The 18,143-nt window shown below is 57.4% G+C and overlaps 1 protein-coding gene across 1 annotated transcript in view; it reads left to right on the top strand.

Moving 5' to 3' along the window:
* Window positions 1-9,108: 9,108 nt before the first annotated feature.
* Window positions 9,109-18,143, top strand: part of NOL4L (nucleolar protein 4 like) — a 61,067-nt gene continuing 52,032 nt past the window's right edge. The window contains 2 exon segments of the mRNA XM_040608849.1: window positions 9,109-9,198; window positions 9,200-9,418. Of these exon segments, the coding sequence (XP_040464783.1) occupies window positions 9,109-9,198; window positions 9,200-9,418 (309 nt within the window).

The following is an 18,143-nucleotide window of genomic DNA, read 5'->3' on the forward strand; positions in this document are numbered from 1 at the left end:
TAAGCACAAGTGTGAAAGGTCACAGGAACACAGTTTCACTTCCCAAACTGTAAGACTATTTTTGGTTCACATAACTTCCCTTCTTGTCGTCTGCCACACAGACAATGAGAACTCCAGCTTGCAGAGGGCATCCCATCCCCTCCAGCCTTGCCTGGTGACAGCTTGTACCATGCCAGCACAGCCTACTCTGGAAATCTGTGATCCCCCAGTTGGGTTTTTTCTTCTTTCTCCAGAAGAAAAAAAAAAAAGAAGAAAAAAAATGCATGGAAGGGTAAATTTGCTGATCCTGAAACTGAGGGAGACATGGCATCATGTGCAGTCGCAGAGGATGTGGGCAGGTGCCATCAGCCTTCCCCACGCAGCTCTGGAAATGTAGCTCAGTCCTGATCTGCAGCTCCCTGGCTGTTCCTGTCCCGGGCTCCCACACAACCCTGGCAGCTGGTGGGTATTTCGGTCCTCACCACAGCACTCAGGCGACTGCTCTCCTTCTGTGGTTTTCCCCCCAAGCACATCAGTTGAGCATCCACGTGGTTTGATTCCCAGCCCTCTGAAGCCACACTGGAGACAGAATAAGAAGGTGGCAAAAAGTCTATTATTTCCACAAATCTCCGTTCAATTTGTTACTCCAGCTCCTCTGCCTGTGTCAGTACCAGGCTTCTCTCCCAAGCAAAAGCCACACCACATCATGTTTTAGTGCTGTGACGGGGACAGAAATCCAATGGGCTCCAGAAGGAATTTGTGTTCTTTGCTGACTACCCTTAGCTGCTCTGACTTACTATCTGATCTGGATCTAAATTAGGTTTTGATTAAAGTCAAGAATAATTCTACTTGGAAAAATTGCATTGTTTAGGTTCAGAATTAGCGAAAACTATAGGAGAATTAAAACTGATTTCTCACTTTGGGGACAGAGAGCCCTAAGTGACCTTAGATGGTGCACAGTCCCTGCTGCAAGAGGCAGCCACACCGTGCCAGGTCATGCACAACCTGACCAAGCTCTGTGTTTGCAGCAGCCAGGTTCTCTCCCCAGTTCTCCTCTGGGATCACTCCTGTAGAGACCGATGGCTCCAGTGCTTGGTCAGCATCTCCTCATTTCCAGTGTGGGTTTGTACATAGTCCGTTTATTCCCACTCGCTCTTGTGCTGAGGTGGTGCTGGGGTTTAGCCCGTGTCCCTCCCTGGTGTCTCTCTCTTGATTGTCCACAAATGCGCCTTCTCTCAGCATTCGTTTTGCTGAGATCAGTGAGCTGAGTCATCTCTGTAAGACACTCTCCTTTCTCCTGAACAATCCAGCAAACTCTCCCTGCACTAGTTTCAGGCTAAATTCTCTCAACATGGTGAACCAGAACCAGACAGCAGCCTGGAGCTTCACCACAGCCTTCATACTTCTCTGCACCTCTCTCGAAACAACTCTCCCAGACAACTTGGGATCATTCCCCTTTTTCTTGACTGCATCCCGTTGATGGATGATAGCTCTCCCATTGGCGGATCACAGCTGCACCGCTGGTGGATCACAGCCATACTGTTGGTGGATCACAGCTCTCCCACCCAGCCTTGGGTATGGGAACATCTCAGACACAGGCTGTGGAGACACAGGGGCTCCCTTTGTGTTTGATGGAAAGAATAAGACAGCTCCAGCAAATGATTCATCTCACTCCATGGTAAGCATTTAAAGCACTGGGATGAACGGTTTCTGGAGGTGCTCATCATCACGCATTGACTGCAGCAGCAGTCTAGATGCCCAGGTAACATTGGCTGTCCGGCTTTGAACAACTGAAATTACGAGAGCCAAACACTCATCATCTGTAGTGATCCCATAAGTACCTCTACATTCCTCTAGCCTCTCCCAAGGAAGCACTCCCAGCTTGCCAGCAGAAGTGATGGTCATTAACTCCTGAGCTCACTTGGCACTGCTTGGAACCAGGCTACATCCCCTGACGGGTTTGGTCCCCTTGCGCCCACCCCTCTGCCTGACTCTCTTATCCCACCCAGCAGCATTCAGGGCTTTTGGTAAATGGTTCCAGTTTGGGTCCCAGATGCCAACCAAGAGAACCAGCGTAGCTGGGCACACTGCAGCCCCCACAGGCACAGCACCTTCTTCAGCTGGGAGCTGGGGGGCACCGACTGCTGGCCTGCCACACACAACTTTTTACATGGTATTTGGCTGCCTTCATTTCCAGCCGGCTGCTGGCCTGCCACACACAACTTTCTACATGGTATTTGGCTGCCTTCATCCACACACAACTTTTTACATGGTATTTGGCTGCCTTCATTTCCAGCCGGCTGCTGGCCTGCCACACACAACTTTCTACATGGTATTTGGCTGCCTTCATCCACACACAACTTTTTACATGGTATTTGGCTGCCTTCATTTCCAGCCGACGTATTACATTTAAAACAACTTGGAGCTTTCCAGTCATCACTTTCCCATGTAAGCTGTAAATGTAACTGGGGGGGTGTCAAGGGTGAGGGCTGGGAAGTGTCCACCACTGCCACCCCCCATCAGCAGGTAGCCACGGGGGTCCCCGCTCCCACCCGCCCACACCCAGCTCTCCCACCACCCTGCACCCCCAAGGCATGAGCCAGGCTCTTGCAGAAGGAGCAGGAGTCTGCAGCAGAGGCTGAGGGCTCGCTGTGCTCCTGGTGCTGGGTGCAGGGTGAGGACTGGCTGCTGTCACTGCTGAAGAGGATGGCTGCAGGAACAGGGAACATGGAAGCATGGCTGAGCTGGATCAGTCCCTCTGTTCTGCCCCTGCCCTGATGAGCACCAGACACTCCAGAAGAAGGCCCATGTGCTATGGCAAAAAAACAGGGAAGGAAATATCCGCAAAGGAAGCATCTTTCTCACTCCTGACCATCAGTTTCAGACTTATCCCCTAAAGCATGAGTGCTTATCTTGCCCTTTGCTTTCTTAAAACCATACCTTCCCAGGTGTTCCTCCTCCAAAGAGGCACACAGTTCTTTTGCATATGCAAATCACTTGCTGTGGTGATAAATTCCACCAGTTAGCTGTAAGATGGGTAAAATGATCTGCTTTAATCAGTTTGGATGAGTCCTGCTTTTGTTGATCGTCCCTTTTTCTTGTACCTTGAGAAGAGAACTCTGCACACACCATGTACTCTCTCTGGACACTCACCATGCTAGAGGCACCACAGCCTTCCCTCTTCAGCTCCCATCTCAGCAAAGCTGCCCTGATATTTCCAATTAAATATTTTCTAGGTATTACGATTGCTAATTCCTGATTTCCTTGGTTTTATGTCTGTGAAAGAATAATCACAAGCCAGTACAACAGTCCAGGGTCTGGGGTACCCCCACCTGAAAAAAATGTTACAAAAATGCGGTATAATGTACAGTGTCTGGTTTATATTTGTTGGAATTTACTAAGACCAACTTTTATTTATATAGTATAAATAGCAATGGACCTGGGGCTATCACGTGCTTGTCTATAAAAACGCCTGCAGCAGGCACCCTGTGCTGAACACCACCCAGCATCTGTCATCCAGAACCGACAGTTTAAGGTCCAGTGCCACCAAACACTTCCACTTTTTTTTCTTTCCCCTATCTTTAAGGACAAGAGTGGCCTCGATATCACGCTAATTCTAATCCAGCATGTCATGAGATTGCTCATGCACCACAAGTTAAACCCTTGTTGGATCTGTGCTGGGTTGGGACCTAAAATATTGATCTGAACACTCGGCCCATGTGTGAGTGGTCTTCCCAAAATCCCTGCTCGGAGGATAACAGCTCTTGGTTTGGCTGGCCTTGCCTTCCCAAGCTGGGAAAACTCCTGCCCATGCTCTCCAGAGTGACCCTCTGTATCGTGCTCTAGGTGGGCCCTCAAACCTTAGTGGGAAGACTAGACAGACTCACACCAAAGAGCAGACAAGGTGTTTAACTACAACTATTAACAAACCAAATCAGGTGGAAGGCAGGCGAGAGACCTAGCCAAGGGAAAGGCTAGCAGGACATAGCTCACCACATCTAGAGGACTGCAAAGCAAAGACAAGCCCAGTGAGTGCTGTACACCAGACTAAGGTCATTCACTGGAAATCCTGCACTTTCCAGCAATTTTCTACAGAGGACAGTCACTACCAGAGAGAAGATGGCTAAAGTCCTTCCGTCCCACCAGGCACGCCTACCGTGTGGCTGGAGCAACTGGCTCACCCCATGCCACGTACGAGTCCGCCCAAACAAAGTGCCGTCGGTGAGTGGGCTCAGGGAGCCTCTGCCCGACCATCCACCACGCACGGCCCCTCACCCCGCCCTGAGCTCCCCTCTGCCAGTTCCTTCCCCTTTTCTGGGAGAGACCCAGGCCCTTCGGCTGATGCCTTATTCTGCAAAGTGCCATTCACGCCAGGAAGGGGTGTCTGTTCATTTACGGAAATAGTAATGCTTCTCACTCTGCTTTGCACTGACAGACGTAACGTTTGATGGTCATCGGGATTTGGCAGTGAAAAAACTCCAACTGGTGCCATTCACGTGAAAATATCCAGGTTCAGTGGATGTGCAGACTCCTATGCCAGCTTCAAATGGGTGGGCTGAGGTAGGAGAAGGCTTCTGTCGATGCTTACAGTGGTGCGAGAAGACACTCCCTTTCCCCTTGGCTCCCAAGCAGCTGAACTGCAAGGTGGGGAAATCAGCAACTACGTCAGCCAGGAGGTCTGACCATGGTGAAAAAGGCAACCCCACCCCTGGGTAGAGCTACTCCGCAAAAGCAAAGTGTCCTTCCACTCTCTTCCTCACTCAACACCTCCTGCAGTGCAGCTGGACTCCAGCGGTGAGTGCTTCCCTGGCACTCCCGGACAGCCAGCTGCCACCACCCCTCCTCCAAAGCCTGTTCACAGGCTTCTCATAGGAAATGCCACCCCAGCCACAGCCACCCCACGTGCCAGCTGGTGCTGGACACCAAGCTCAGCCGGTCACCGCTTCACACTCTGCAGGCAGGGTGCCCACTGCTGTAGCAGGCTAGGAGCTGAGCCTGGCTTCATCCACAAAGTCTTTGCAAGCAAGTTGCCCACCGAGCCCCAGTGGTGCAGAATATCCTTCTTTGTTCTGCCATTTCCCCAGCTGCTCCTTTTGGAAGTCCCCTGAGAAAGCTGTGCTTCCATGGCTGAGGCTTGAAAGGATGTCCATCTTATTTTTAGTAGTCAGCAAAAACACTGCAGTGCACGAGCAAGTTCCTGTAAGCAGCCTGTACCACATGCCTTTGGGCAGAAGCCCCAGTCTGGGGAAGACCTTCTGCGCTCCACAAGTCCCTCTCCAACAGTGTCACGTTGGGCCCAGTGCCAACTGGATAGTGACACTGGGAATCTTTTGAGAGGTGTCCAGACATCCAGTGGGGTAGAGAAAGTCAACATGATTTCCAATGGTGTGTGTCAATAATTAACTTCAATGCTCCTCCAGTATCACAGCCATTCCGTTTTCACTGGATTCCCCCTGGCATGGCTAACACATGGCTTAGCTCCTGCAGCGTTCAATTCCCACCCCTGGGATCTGTCGGACGGGCACAGGGTGGCTGGCACGGGGTGAGGGGCAGTGAAGAAAACTGCCCTTTGGCCAGTGAAGTGTCCTCACTTTCCCCCTGTCTCCAGCCCCAGCTGTGCAGCACTGTGGTTGACTGTGTGCTGGCCGGCCCCGGCCCCACTTCACCCTGCACCTCCAGCACCAGCCTCAGAAAACTCCCTGACACATCAAATTCCTCTTCCAGGTTCCCACAGGCTCCCAGCTCCTGCTTCTACATCCTCATGCCAGCCCTACTGCTGCTGGCAACACAGGCAGCCCTCAGTATGCACCACTGCCACGTGCACCAAACTGGCACAGAGTGGGCATGTGGCACTGCCGGGTGGGCATGGAGCACATGTGTGGCACTGCTGGCAATGCACAGAGCACAGAGCACAAGCATGGCACTGCCGGGCAGGCATAGAGCCCATGTGGCACTGACAGATAGACCAGGAGCACACGTGTGGCACTGATGGACAAACCAGGAGCATGTGTGTGGCACCAATAGAAAGACCAGGAGCACGCAGGTGGCACTGATGGGCAGACTGGGACCACATGTGGCACTGATGGACAGACAGGGAGCACGCATGTGTGGCACCCATGGACAGACCAGGAGTACATGCGTGGCACTGCTGGGTGGGCATGGAGCACATGTGGCACTGATGGACAGCATAGAAGCACACCATGTGACATTGATGGATAAGGAGCACATGTATGGTACTGACGGAGAGACTAGGACCACATGCGTGGCATTGATGGACAGACTAGGAGCACACGCATGGCACTGCCACATGGGCATGGAGCACATACATGGCACTGATGGACAGGGAACATGTGTGGCACCCATGGACAGACCAGGAGCACACGCATGGCACTGTTGGGTGGACACGAGCACATGTGGCCCTGACGGACAGACTGGGAGCACACATGTGGCATTGACGGACAGACCAGGAGCACACATATGGCACCGACAAACAGACTGGGAGCACACATGGGAATGATGGACAGGGAGCACACACGTGAGACTGACAGACAGATTGGGACCATATATGTGACACTGATGGACAGACAGGGAGCACGCATGTTTGGCACCCATGGACAGACCAGGAGCACACGCATAGCACTGCTAGGTGGGCATGGAGCACATGTGGCCCTGATGGACAGCATAGAAGCACACCATGTGACATTGATGGATAAGGAGCACATGTATGGTACTGATGGAGAGACTAGGACCACATGCATGGAACTGATGGACAGACTAGGAGCACACGCATGGCACTGCCACATGGGCATGGAGCACATGTGACGCTGATGGACAGGGAGCACACATGTGGCACTGATGGAGAGACTAGGAGCAATGCGTGGCATTAATGGACAGACCAAGAGCATATGTATGGCACCAACAGACAGACTGGAGCACACATGGCACTGATAGACAGGGAGCACAAACATGAGACTGATGGACAGACTGGGACCATTTGTGTGGATTCGATGGACAGACAGGGGGCACGTGTTGCACCCATGGACAGAACAGGAGCTCATGTGTGGCACTGCTGGATTAGGCATGGAACACATGTGGCACTGATGGACAGCCTGGGAGCACACATGTGGTATTGATGGACAGACCAGAAGCACGTGCGTGGCACCAATGGACAGACCAGGAGCATGTGTGTGGCACAGCCAGGAGGGCACGGAGCACACGCATGGCACTGATGGGCAGAATGGGACCACGTGTGGCATTGATGGACAGACAGGGAGCACGCATGTGTGGCATATGTGGACAGACCAGGAGCACATGTGTGGCACTGCCGGGTGGGCACGTAGCACATGTGGCACTGATGGACAGGGAGCACAGGTATGGTACTGACGGAGAGACTAGGACCATATGCGTGGTCCTAGAGTATGTACTCCAGACCAGGAGTACGTGTGTAGCACCAATGGATAGACCAGGAGCACACACGTGGCACTGACAGACAGTGAGCACACACGTGAGACCAATGGGCAGGACAGGGACCATATGTGTGGCACTGATGGACAGAGAGAGAGCATGTGTGGCACCCATGAACAGACCAGGAGCACATCATGGCACTGCTGGGTGGGCACGGAGCACATGTGGCCTTGACGGACAAACCAGGAGCACATGCGTGGCACTGCCAGATGGGCATGGAGCACATACATGGCACTGATGGACAGGGAGCACATGTGTGGCACCGACAGAGACTAGGACTGTATGGGTGGCACTGCTGGTCAGACTGACTGGGGGCAAACGCGCGGCACTGCTGGGTGGGCATGGCGCACATAGGTGGCACGGACGCGCAGAGCACACGCGTGGCACCCACGGGCAGCGCGGCAGCACACGCGTGGCGCCACCACGAACACGGCACAGGCATGTGGCTGCCGCGGGGACACGCAGCCCCAGCTGCCGGCCGGGACGGGCGGCCCCGTCTTCCCCCCTGGCGGGCCCGCCCCCCCCCCCCGCCCTCCCCCGGCGTCTGAGGCGCGGGGAGGCCGAGCCCCCCGCCCCGCGGCCGCCCCCCGCCGCCGGGCGCAGGGAGGATGCTCTGCCGGCCGCTCGCCCGGGAAACGGGCGCGGCAGCGGGGCCGGGGTCCGGCCTTTGTCTCCCGCTCCGGGGGCCGGCAGGATCACGGCTGCCCCGAGGCCGGGCTTGGGGCGGGGTGCGGCGCTCCCGGGCCAGTGGGACAAGCCTCGGCCGCTCCGGGCAGCCCCGACCGAGGGCGCTGCGGGGCGACGCCGGCGCTCCCCGCCTCCGTCCCGCTCGTTCCAGGCCGTTCCGGCGGGCGGCGGACCCCGCTGCTGCCGCTGCCCCCGCGGCTCCTCCCCGGCTCTGCGGCGGCTCGGCAGGTGCCGCCTCCGCCCCCGCCGGCCCGTCCCGCCGCACACGTGCGCCCGCGCCCCGCCGGCCCTTTGTCTGGGACCGGCACCTGGACCCGCGCCCCCCGACACCCCCCCGGGCTCGGCCTCCCCCCCCCCCCGCTCCCCGCCCCGCTGCCCGGCCCGTCCGGGGCCCGGCCGAGCCGGGGCAGCGCATCCCACCGGCGGCGCGGCGGGGGAGCGGGCGGGCGGCCGGCGCGGATCACGGGGGCCAGGCCGGGGGGGGAGCGGCGGCCCCGGGGCGGGCCGGCCGGGGGAGGGGGGCCCGGCGGCGGCGGCGGCGGCGCGGCCGCTCTAACAGGTGGGATCCCGCTGAGAGGAGGAGGCGGCCGGAGGGGGGCGGAGGAGGCAGGGACGGGCGGGCGGGCGGGCGGAGGGAGGGAGGGGGACGAGCCGGAGCCGCCTGTGATCCTGTGACAGGAGCGGCTGCTGCTGCTGCTGGCGCCGCCGGTGCCTCCCTCCGCCCGGCTCGCCGGGTCGCTGTCCGAGCCCCGGCGCCCCCCCTGCCGCGGCTGCCCCCCTCCCCTCCCGCCCCCCCCTCCCTTTCCCCGCTCCATCCCGGCCGTCGCCCCCGCAGCCCGTCCCGGGCCACGCCGCGCCAGCGCCGGCCGGGCTCGCCGCGCCGCCCCGGCTGTCCCTCCGCCCGCTCCGGGACAGGGCGCGGGGCCGGGCGCCGCCGCCGCCGCTGCTGCCGCCGCCGCCGCCGCCGCCGGCCGGGCGATGCCGAAGCCGCCGCTGCTGCTGCGGGGGAGCCGCCCCGGGGACAGCGAGCTGGGGCGGCAGTTCCGGGACTGGTGCCTGCGCACCTACGGGGGACTCGGCCAAAACCAAGACGGTGACCCGGAGCAAGTACCAGCGCATCGCCGAGGTGCTGCAGGGGGGATCCGGCTCCGGCGGCGGCTCCGGCGGGGGGGAGAAAGGCAAGTTCCAGTTCTGGGTCCGGTCCAAGGGCTTCCGCCTGGGAAACGGCACCAGGGAGGCGACGAAGATGGGTCAAGTGGTGGTATATGTGCCGGTGAAAACGGGAACGGTTAGTGCGCTCCGTGCCCCGGGGGCTCTGTGTCTGTCTGTCTGCCTGCCTGTCCGTGTCTGTCTGTCCTCCCCGGGGGTGCGGGCGGGGGGGTGGTGGGGGTTGTGTGTGTATTGGCCCGGGGCGGGGGCGGGCACCCCCGGGGCCCCCGTCCCCGCCACCGCCGCGCCGGCCCTGTCCCGTCAGCACCGGGCGGCCCAGCCCCGCCGCGCCGCCGGCCGCCGGGAGCGCGCATGCCCCATGCGGGGCGCGACGCGGGGCCCGGCCGCTCCCGCAGCCCCCGCCGCTCCCGGGGCACCCGCCGCGCCCCCGCCCGCCCCGACCCGCCCGGGATGCGGATAGGGAGAGGCGCCCGCCCGGAGCCTCGCACCTACCGCCGCCCGCCCCCCCCCATCCCCCCGCCCCGGTCCCCATCCCCGTCCCCCGTCCCATCCGGTGCGGCCGCCGTCCCCGGGCGCTGCGGGGGGGGGGGGGGGGGGGGGCGGCGGTACTCCGCGCCCGCTGCCGTGCACCTGCCCCCTGGGGGGGGGGGGGGGGCCCGCGCCGCCGCCCGGTGCGGGCCCCGCCGCCCCCCCGCCCTGTCCGATCACGTTCGCCCGGCATTTCCCATCCGCCCCACGGCCGGGGACAGGTCTGCAGTCAAGGGCAGAGCGGCGGGGAGGGGGCGCCGGCACCCCCCGCCCCCGCCGCCGCCGCGCCCTGCCCGCCCGGCCGCCGCGCCGAGCGGAGCGGAGCGGAGCGAGCCCGGCCCGCTGCGGCGAGCCCCGGCCCCGGCGTCCCGCGGCGCTGCCCGCCCCGGCGCGGCCACTGCAGCCGGTGCCCCGGGGGGTGCGGGCAGCGGCAGAGCCCGGATTAGGGCAGCTCCCCCCCCGGCTCCGCGCCCGCCCGCGGGCCGCCGTCCCGGGAAACTCCCCCGCCGGAGCCTCATTGTTCGGCGCCCCGGCGGGCCGGCGGCGCGGGGCGCACCGGCCGCCTCCCTCCCCGCCTGCCTGCTGCCCGCCCGCTGCCCCCCCGCCCCGCCGCCGCCCGGGGCTGCCCCGCCGCCCCATTGTTCCCGTCCCGAGCGCGCCCCGCTCCCCGGCGCGCAGCGAAACGCGCAACTTTCGCGTCCCTGCGCGCAGGGGTGCGCCCGGCGCTCCCCCGGCCCCGCTGCCCGCCGAGGGGAGGGTCGGCCCGCCGCCCCGCCGGGGACCGCTCCGGGCCAGCGGGCACAGAAGGGCTCCGGGAGGGATTTTTTTTTTAATATTTTTTTTTTTCTCCACCCCCCCCCCCGTCCCTCCCCTCCTCTCCCCGCTGCTGCTGCTGCTGCTGCCGCTGCTCTAAAGGGTGCAGTGTTTTCTGTGCACACACAGACTCTAGCATTGATGTGGCTGGAGGATGCTTCCATTGAGGGCAGCCCATCTGTGGCAAATGCTTCTAAACGCACTATTTACCTCCCATCTGGTCTGCCTTATTATTGGGGGGAGGGGGAAGGGTCATTATTTCTCCCTTTCCCTTCGTGGTGCTCAGAGGCGCCTTTCTTTCTCCCCTTGCAGCCCCCCTCCCCCATGCCATGCCCCAAAAAAATTCTTTGCAATTTTTTTTTTTTTTTTGGGAGACCTCCTTGCAGCCCTCCGCTCCCTCTCCCCCCCGCCCCCGCCCCAAAGGGCCCCTGCCGAGAGCGGATTAGGAGCGGTACCCCTTTCCGCAGATACAGCACTTCCCCCGGGTCCTCTCCATCTAGCCGGCGACTCTATCCCAGATCTTCCAAATGCTGCAGAGTCATGGTACCCCAGAGAGGCCGAGCCAGACTCCCTCGACCCTGCCGCTAGCTAGACGCCCCCTCCCCTTTGTCCGTGAGGGAGTCCCTAGGGTCAGCAGCTCAACGAGGCCGGCGCAAGCCCGCGTATTCCCAAAGGGCTTCTGCACAGATGAAGTTTCAGCAAGGAGCGTGTGTCTAGGCCCCCGCATCTTCCCTAGCAGAGAGTCCCTGCAGGCACAGATAGGAGATACACCCAGGCTCCCGTAAAGCAACAAACAAAAAGCAGGCATGCCCTCGGGGGACAGCTGAATGTTCCAAGGGGCAATACCGCTTATATCCCAGGGCTGTCGGTGCCAGCCAGGCGGTGGGGCTGGGAGCACTTTGCGGAGCCACTGGCTGTAGGGAAGCCCAGCCATTGCCCTCCCCCCCCCCAAAAAAAATCCTCTGGTGCTGGGTCTGTAGAAGTTGTTACCTCCTGGCCCCTCTGTCCCGGCTCTCCCCGGCCCCACCGGGCCCCTCTCCACCCTGGAATCCCGTGGACCCTTTCAGACAGATGCAGTGGCTGCATTTTGGTTTTGCCTGAAGTGCTCTCCCATTTAGAGATAACTTGACAGGGATTTTCTTCAGCCTCTCATAATTCAGTGCTCTCCTCTTCCTCGGCGGTTTGGGCTGGGTTTGTGGGTGTATTTCATTTCTCCATGCATTCAGTCAAGTAAGTCATGAAGCTGATAGAACCCTTTTTGTCGACAGTAAAGCATGTATTCTGGCTTAACGCCTGTTCAGCTGCTTTTCCCAAATACTTCTGGAGCGGCATTGCTTTCCCCTGGCTGTGCTCCTCGGCAACCTGCCCGCTCATCCTCCTCGGAGCACGCTTGCTGGAGAAGCACCGTGCTCGGGACTGTCCCACGGCTGGAGCCAGGCAAAGCACGGGGCTGGGGGGGGGGGGCAGGGGGGCGGGGGCGCGGCGCTGCTCTGCCTGCAGGTCGCTACAGGAAATCCGAGGTACCGGGAGCGAAAGCTAGCAGGGAGGTGGTAAAGAGCGTGTAGAGGGCAGCAGTGGGGATAAGATCTTTCCTTCCCCTGACAGGGCTGGGGCCACTCCTACTCTGGGGAAAAAAAATAAACCACCCCCCACCCCCCACCCCAAAATAATAACCCCCCCAGCAGCAACCCGGTCGAGCTGTTCTTTTTGCCTTACGCATCCTGAGCTGGTTTGTGTATTTTCTGCGCATCTGTGGCGAAACATAATTAACGTGTGGTTATTATTTTCTCTCCTGAGTAACTTTCCCTTGCCCTCCTCCAGGCCTCTCATCAGAACAGGCCTAATCAGATTTGGGTGGCTTGAGAGCTGGGACTGTGCACTGAGAAGGGGGCATCTGCCTTAGGTGGTGGTCAGAGCAGATGGTGGTCTTCTCAAAGAATGCACTGGGAATAGGAACAGCAGTGCGGACGGATGTCTGGCACAGAGACTGTTCAGATTGCTTTTTCCCAGATGAATGTCCCAAAGATGCTGGACATTTAACACATACAATTAAAAAAAACCTACACAGATAAACACATGAGGTTTAGCAGTGTAGGACATTGTTGTCTGACAGCCCTATTCACGTACGGGCTGCATGTCGCATCCTTTAGGTCAGGGAGTTGGAAAAAAATGCGTTTAGGCTGTACTGAGGAGGAGGAGGAGGGTATCTTTGTGTGCTACTGCAGCACAGACAATGGATACAGCCCAAAGTGCCCAGATCTGCCCTTCTTTCACATGGCTGATGCGTGCGGAGGTGTAAAACACCTCATTATCTGCAGGCTGGACTGAACCCCAGTACTGGATGCACCACGCTCTCCCTTCTCCCCAGATTTGCTAAGAACTGTGGGAGAATTTGTTCGTGACAAGGTGCTAAGATGCAGTTCATTATAATCTCGTGTCCCTCTTGTCCTAAGCGTTTAGCATCATTTAGACAGTCTTTCTCATACAAATGTAGAGTGAGATGGAGACAGGGCGAAGGGAGAGGAACAGCGCTTTGGTGGCACCCGGCGATGCAGATGGATTTGGCTGTAGCGGCAGGGTGTGCGAGGCGGGGGTCAGCCTCAGACTTTGGTTCAGGCGTTAGCTGCGGGAGCGGTTACGCACACTCTCTAAATCAATGCCGTACTTCGCCGTGCGTGGTGGGAGCTTGTCACAGCTCTGGAGCGGTGGCCAGCCTGGCAGGACAGATTCATCCTGGCAGTCCGTGATGCAGGCTGGAGGACTGCGGGATGAGGCAGGGGAAGCCTGGCGTCAGACCGGCCCTTCAGGGACTGCGCGGAGGCTCGGGGACTGGGTAGGCTCCGCAGCGCTGCCCACATTTGATTTTGCTTTCTTGCTCTCTCCCTGTCCCCTGCAGAGCTGACTGAGGGTCTGGGGTTCTTGTAGGCATTACTGAAAGGCTGGGGACGTTGGCACGGGTGGGCTGCTGTCGTTGCACGAGTACAGTTCACCTGTGTGTGAAACTGTATCACTGTTGTGCCTGGTGAAGCACACCCGAGGAAAGGTACTATAGCGGGAGGAGCACTATAAAGAGGATTGACAAGACCAAAAAGCAAAATGGATGGAGGCCTTTCACCAACAGCAGGAAAAGCATCACATGGGACACCGGATAAATCTTGCAGTACAGCCTATCCCTAAATACATTTTAGCTCCGGAAACAGTGAGCGTTGTGATGTGGAAGCCACGGTGCCAGGCCTTGGGACAGCACAGCACAGTGGCAGAACGCTTGAGCTGAGAAGCTGGACATGTTGGAAAGATGCTGCTCCAACAGCTAATAGAGGCTACATTTTTCCTGGTACAAGTACCCTTCAATGCCCATATTCAGTGCCCCAAAAAGCTGCGCATCTATAACCTCTAAGAACATTAGTCAACAGAAGGTTTTCAGTATGTGAATAACCACTTAGACTTTGTGTGGACTTCAAGTGATAAAAAAAAAATAAATCAAGACCATTCAGAAGAGCCTTAGACAAGGCAAACGGGCCTGAGGGTATTATCTGAGAAATTGTCTATTACTTCTATAGCATGCGCCATACTTAGAGCATACGGAGCCTTCACCTGCTGTGGAATAGCCTACCCATGCGCAGGCGGGGCAGCGCTGCCTTTTCCAAGGAGCTGAACCCATGGCAGGTTTACATTTAAACGTGTGCATTGGAGACTGCTGGCCTGGCTGTGTGGTCCCATCCAGCCTGGTCTAGAAGAGTCTGCATCAGCATCCCTTCCAGATTCAGCTCTGAGTTTGCACATCTGTCAGTTTTGCCTTCTGAAGCTGCTCATGGTGAGAGTCACAGCAGTGACACCCAGTCCTTTGGGCCTGAGAGCTGGCCTAAGCTCACCAGGCAGCAGCAAAAGCTTCCAATACCTTTGCAAGGTGAATTTAAAGAGCTCTGATGATCTGCAGTTACACAGACTGGCAGAATGAAGTTCCTCGCCAAGCTGGGAGCAGGAGATCTGGCAGCAGAACCAGTTTCCAGCTTCTGCCCACTCCCACCCCTCTGGGACAGCCTGCTGAAGCCTCTTCTAGGGATAAGGGGGGAAACCAGCATCTAATTCAGTCCTTGCTTGTTCTCTGCCAAGACTGCAAGCCTGGTTATAAGGCAGCCCTACCATGGTCATTATTATTGCGATACGGCACACATGGTACAACTCCAGCAGGAGATGCCACCATCCCCGGGCAGCTTCAGCATCGGGGACTGGCTTTGGTCACCGGTGCTTATGAGACCTGGAGTCACATCAGCACAGGTCCCGCATCCCACCGCTCTTCCTGGTCCCAGTCCCCTGAATCAGTCTGGCTGAACAGCTTCTGAAAGAATGATCTCTCTACCATCAGCACTGTATATGCTATGTGATTCCAGAAACATTGACAGCATTGCTGATCCGAGAGGAACAGCATTTTTTTGGATAACTTTCATCTGAAAGTTATCTCCCTCACCCCGCAACTGCTTTCAGTCTTGCGGTTCTGGGCGGGTATTGCTCTAGAGAAGGTAAAAAAGCAAACAAAGCACAGCTCTGCGAGGCCTGGTTAAATGAAGCTGAAATGGGAAGAACTGTGGGTCCAATCAGGTGCCATGGTTCCAGCTCCTCAGGTCATGTCCCATGTTGGCAAAAGAAGAGGGGTCTAAGCGCCAGGGCCCTGGGTTAGCAAGGAGCAAGGGGGACTGTCAGAGCAGCATGTGGGCTGTTCGCACCTCCTTGCTGTGACTCAGAGGGGCTTGCTCTGACCACGAGCAGGCAGGGGAATTCGGTCGCTGACTAAAGACAGCAGCAGAGCCCCGGAGAAGTGGCCACGCTCCTTTCAGTGAGAAATTTCTCAAGAATCTCTTTGTCCAAACTGTTCTCAGCAATAATCTGCTAAAATTATTTCTTCAGTTTTGTTTTTGCTGTTAACATTAGGTCTGATATGAATATATGAATAGTCTGTGAACTTACATTGTGGACAAACAAATGGCAGGGAAACCACAGAGGCATAGAGGAGCATCGATACATGGATGCTCTGGCTTCACAAAGCCTTGTCTGCATTGCTGTGACAGAGGGATGCATATTCATACCTCTTTCTTTAGTGCAAATTAGTAATTACCTTCCCCTGATATCATATTAGCTGTGCCCACCTCTAAAGAATTGCATCAAGATGGGCCAAAGCCACTACTGAGTTTCTGTGTCTGGTTTAATTAGCTGATTGTAGCAAGGGCAGGTACCTGTTGGCCAAAATCGTCCTCTTTGTTGGAATGCTGCTGATTTCCACTTTTGTGGCTGGTGCCAAAGAGTAGCAATTTATTTGAGGAGTAATAGCTGCAGACTGTACGTGCATGTACATGGGAGCAGACGGTAAGAGCAGAGGGTTGGTGTAACGGTTCCTTTGCTGCATGTCTGAGGGTGAGGCAGTGGTCACAGAAAGTTGATCAGAGGCTGGTTGTGTCTTCCCAGCGCGGTACAGGGTCATTCGTGGGATGGCAGTCGGGAAACCAAGGCACTGTGTGAACAGTTTCTCTCTGTCCTTGCTCTTCTTCGGCTCGGCACACCACAAGGATACGTTTCCTTTCCAGCACACAGGCAGAGACGATGCTAGCAGCTCAGAGGGACCTGTTCCTGGCTGAGAGGGAGGGGGGTGTGCTGGGGAAGATGGGGTAACAGTCTCTGTGGCTCAGAGTTTGGGTTTTCCAGTTGCCAGGTACAGTGATGGGTCTCTGTTACGGGAGTCTCTAGACTAAAAATGGATTCAGATGCATCAGTCCCTCCTGCCCACTGCCTCCCTCCCCCCCAAAAAAAGAAAAAGACAGAAAAAAAAAAAGGAGAATAACATTTGGGAGTCTTCTCTTGGCTTGCATTTGAAGGAGGGATCTCAAAACAAACCTTGTGTCATCCAGTCATCCACGCTGTTGAGACATCCGTAACCTTCTATGTTTTGGTGCTAAGTACCACCTGCACTGGTGCCCAGGTACCAACTGGGTGTTCCACGTTGCAGTCTCACAGCACCGGGACAAGCAGCCAGCCCAGGGAAGCTGGTCCCTTGGAGACGCTTTCGAGATGCTTTTGGGTTTGTCATTTCCCATCATCAGTTTGGGTGCCAGTCATGCGGCTCCCTGAGCCGGGACCAGGCATCTCTGCCAGGCTGGAAGGAGGCCTGCCTGCTCCTGCTCACCTGCGTCGGGCGTTTTGATCCAGCAGAAAGCCCTTGAGCTGGTGACAAAGGTCTGGATGTGGGCTGGAAAGTACAGTCCTGTCTCTTAGCAACTGGTTCCTACCTCTGAGCTCTCGGAGCCGTGTGTGGGACAGAGAGCATCAGTCACGCTCCTGCTGCTGCAGCAGCAACGCCGAGGAGGGGATGGGGGATCAGGCCGGCTCCAGCCACCGCCAAGACGCTTAAAGAAGCTCAGGCATTTCTAACACAAGCAGTCATCTGTGAGTCCTAATCAAAGCTTCGGTTTAATTGCTTTCCTCGTGCCCTTCTCTGCACAGCGAACGGAGCGCGGATTGGCTGTGGCGGGGCTGCCTGCCAGCTCCCGCGGGGGCTGCTCCGCACGGCCCCAGCGCTTTTGGTCACAGGGATGGGGACCGGGGAGGGAGGAGGGAGAGGGAGGACACAGCCCATGTATTTCTAGAAAAATTAGATGTCATAGGGTCCTTCCCTGTACTTCTCTACACTGCACTTGGGAATCCCCCGTCCCTCTTACGGACATTTGCATTGCTATTTTCTCTCTCAGTGCTCAGTTCTGCTGTTTCACCCTCGTGTTTCCTCCTCCTAACCAAAAACAACTCCTCTCTGGTGAGCCTTTCTCAGAGGCTCCCTTGCCAAGCACTGCTTCATAAACATTTTCACGAATCCTCTGCTTTGTCCTCCTAATTAACCATCCAATTGGCCCCCAATGGAGCCTTCACCTCTCCTGTGAAGATCCTGCTTGCACAGATTATAACCTGTCAGCTGCCAATTTATTCCTCAGGCAGAGGGCAGGTTATATTAATTGTCTGGCTTCCCGGCCCGGTTTGGTTTGCCCTCCCTCTCTTCTGCTCCTAGTAGCACCCCTGTTTGGAGACACAGACTCACAGAAAGCCAGGGGGACCCAGATGCAAGGCCGCTCCATGTGACCCGTGTGTCCAACCTGCAGTGACGTGGCAGTTAGACCAGATGTGATGGGATGTTGCTGGCCTGTGTCAGACATGGGAGAGGGTTCTCTGTGGATGGATTACCGTGACAGAGCGTTACAGAACGTGCTTGACTTCCGCTCCCCCCTCACATGTAGTCTCAGTCAAGAGCTCAAAAAAATCCACTTTGTCATCCCAGGTTAATGGTGAGTCCTTCCTGGGCCTTATTTACAAGTCATAGCTTGGCTTTTGGAAGAGTTGGGGTCAGCCTAGTGTGGTTATGATGGAAATGAGCTAGAATGCAGAGAGGGTTTACCTGAACACAGGGAGAGACCGGACAGATTTACATCAGCATCTCCCCCCTGTGCTTCCCCACCCCAACTCCC

Source organism: Falco naumanni, chromosome 10 (genome assembly GCF_017639655.2).
Source record: "Falco naumanni isolate bFalNau1 chromosome 10, bFalNau1.pat, whole genome shotgun sequence".
Lineage (NCBI taxonomy): Eukaryota > Metazoa > Chordata > Aves > Falconiformes > Falconidae > Falco > Falco naumanni.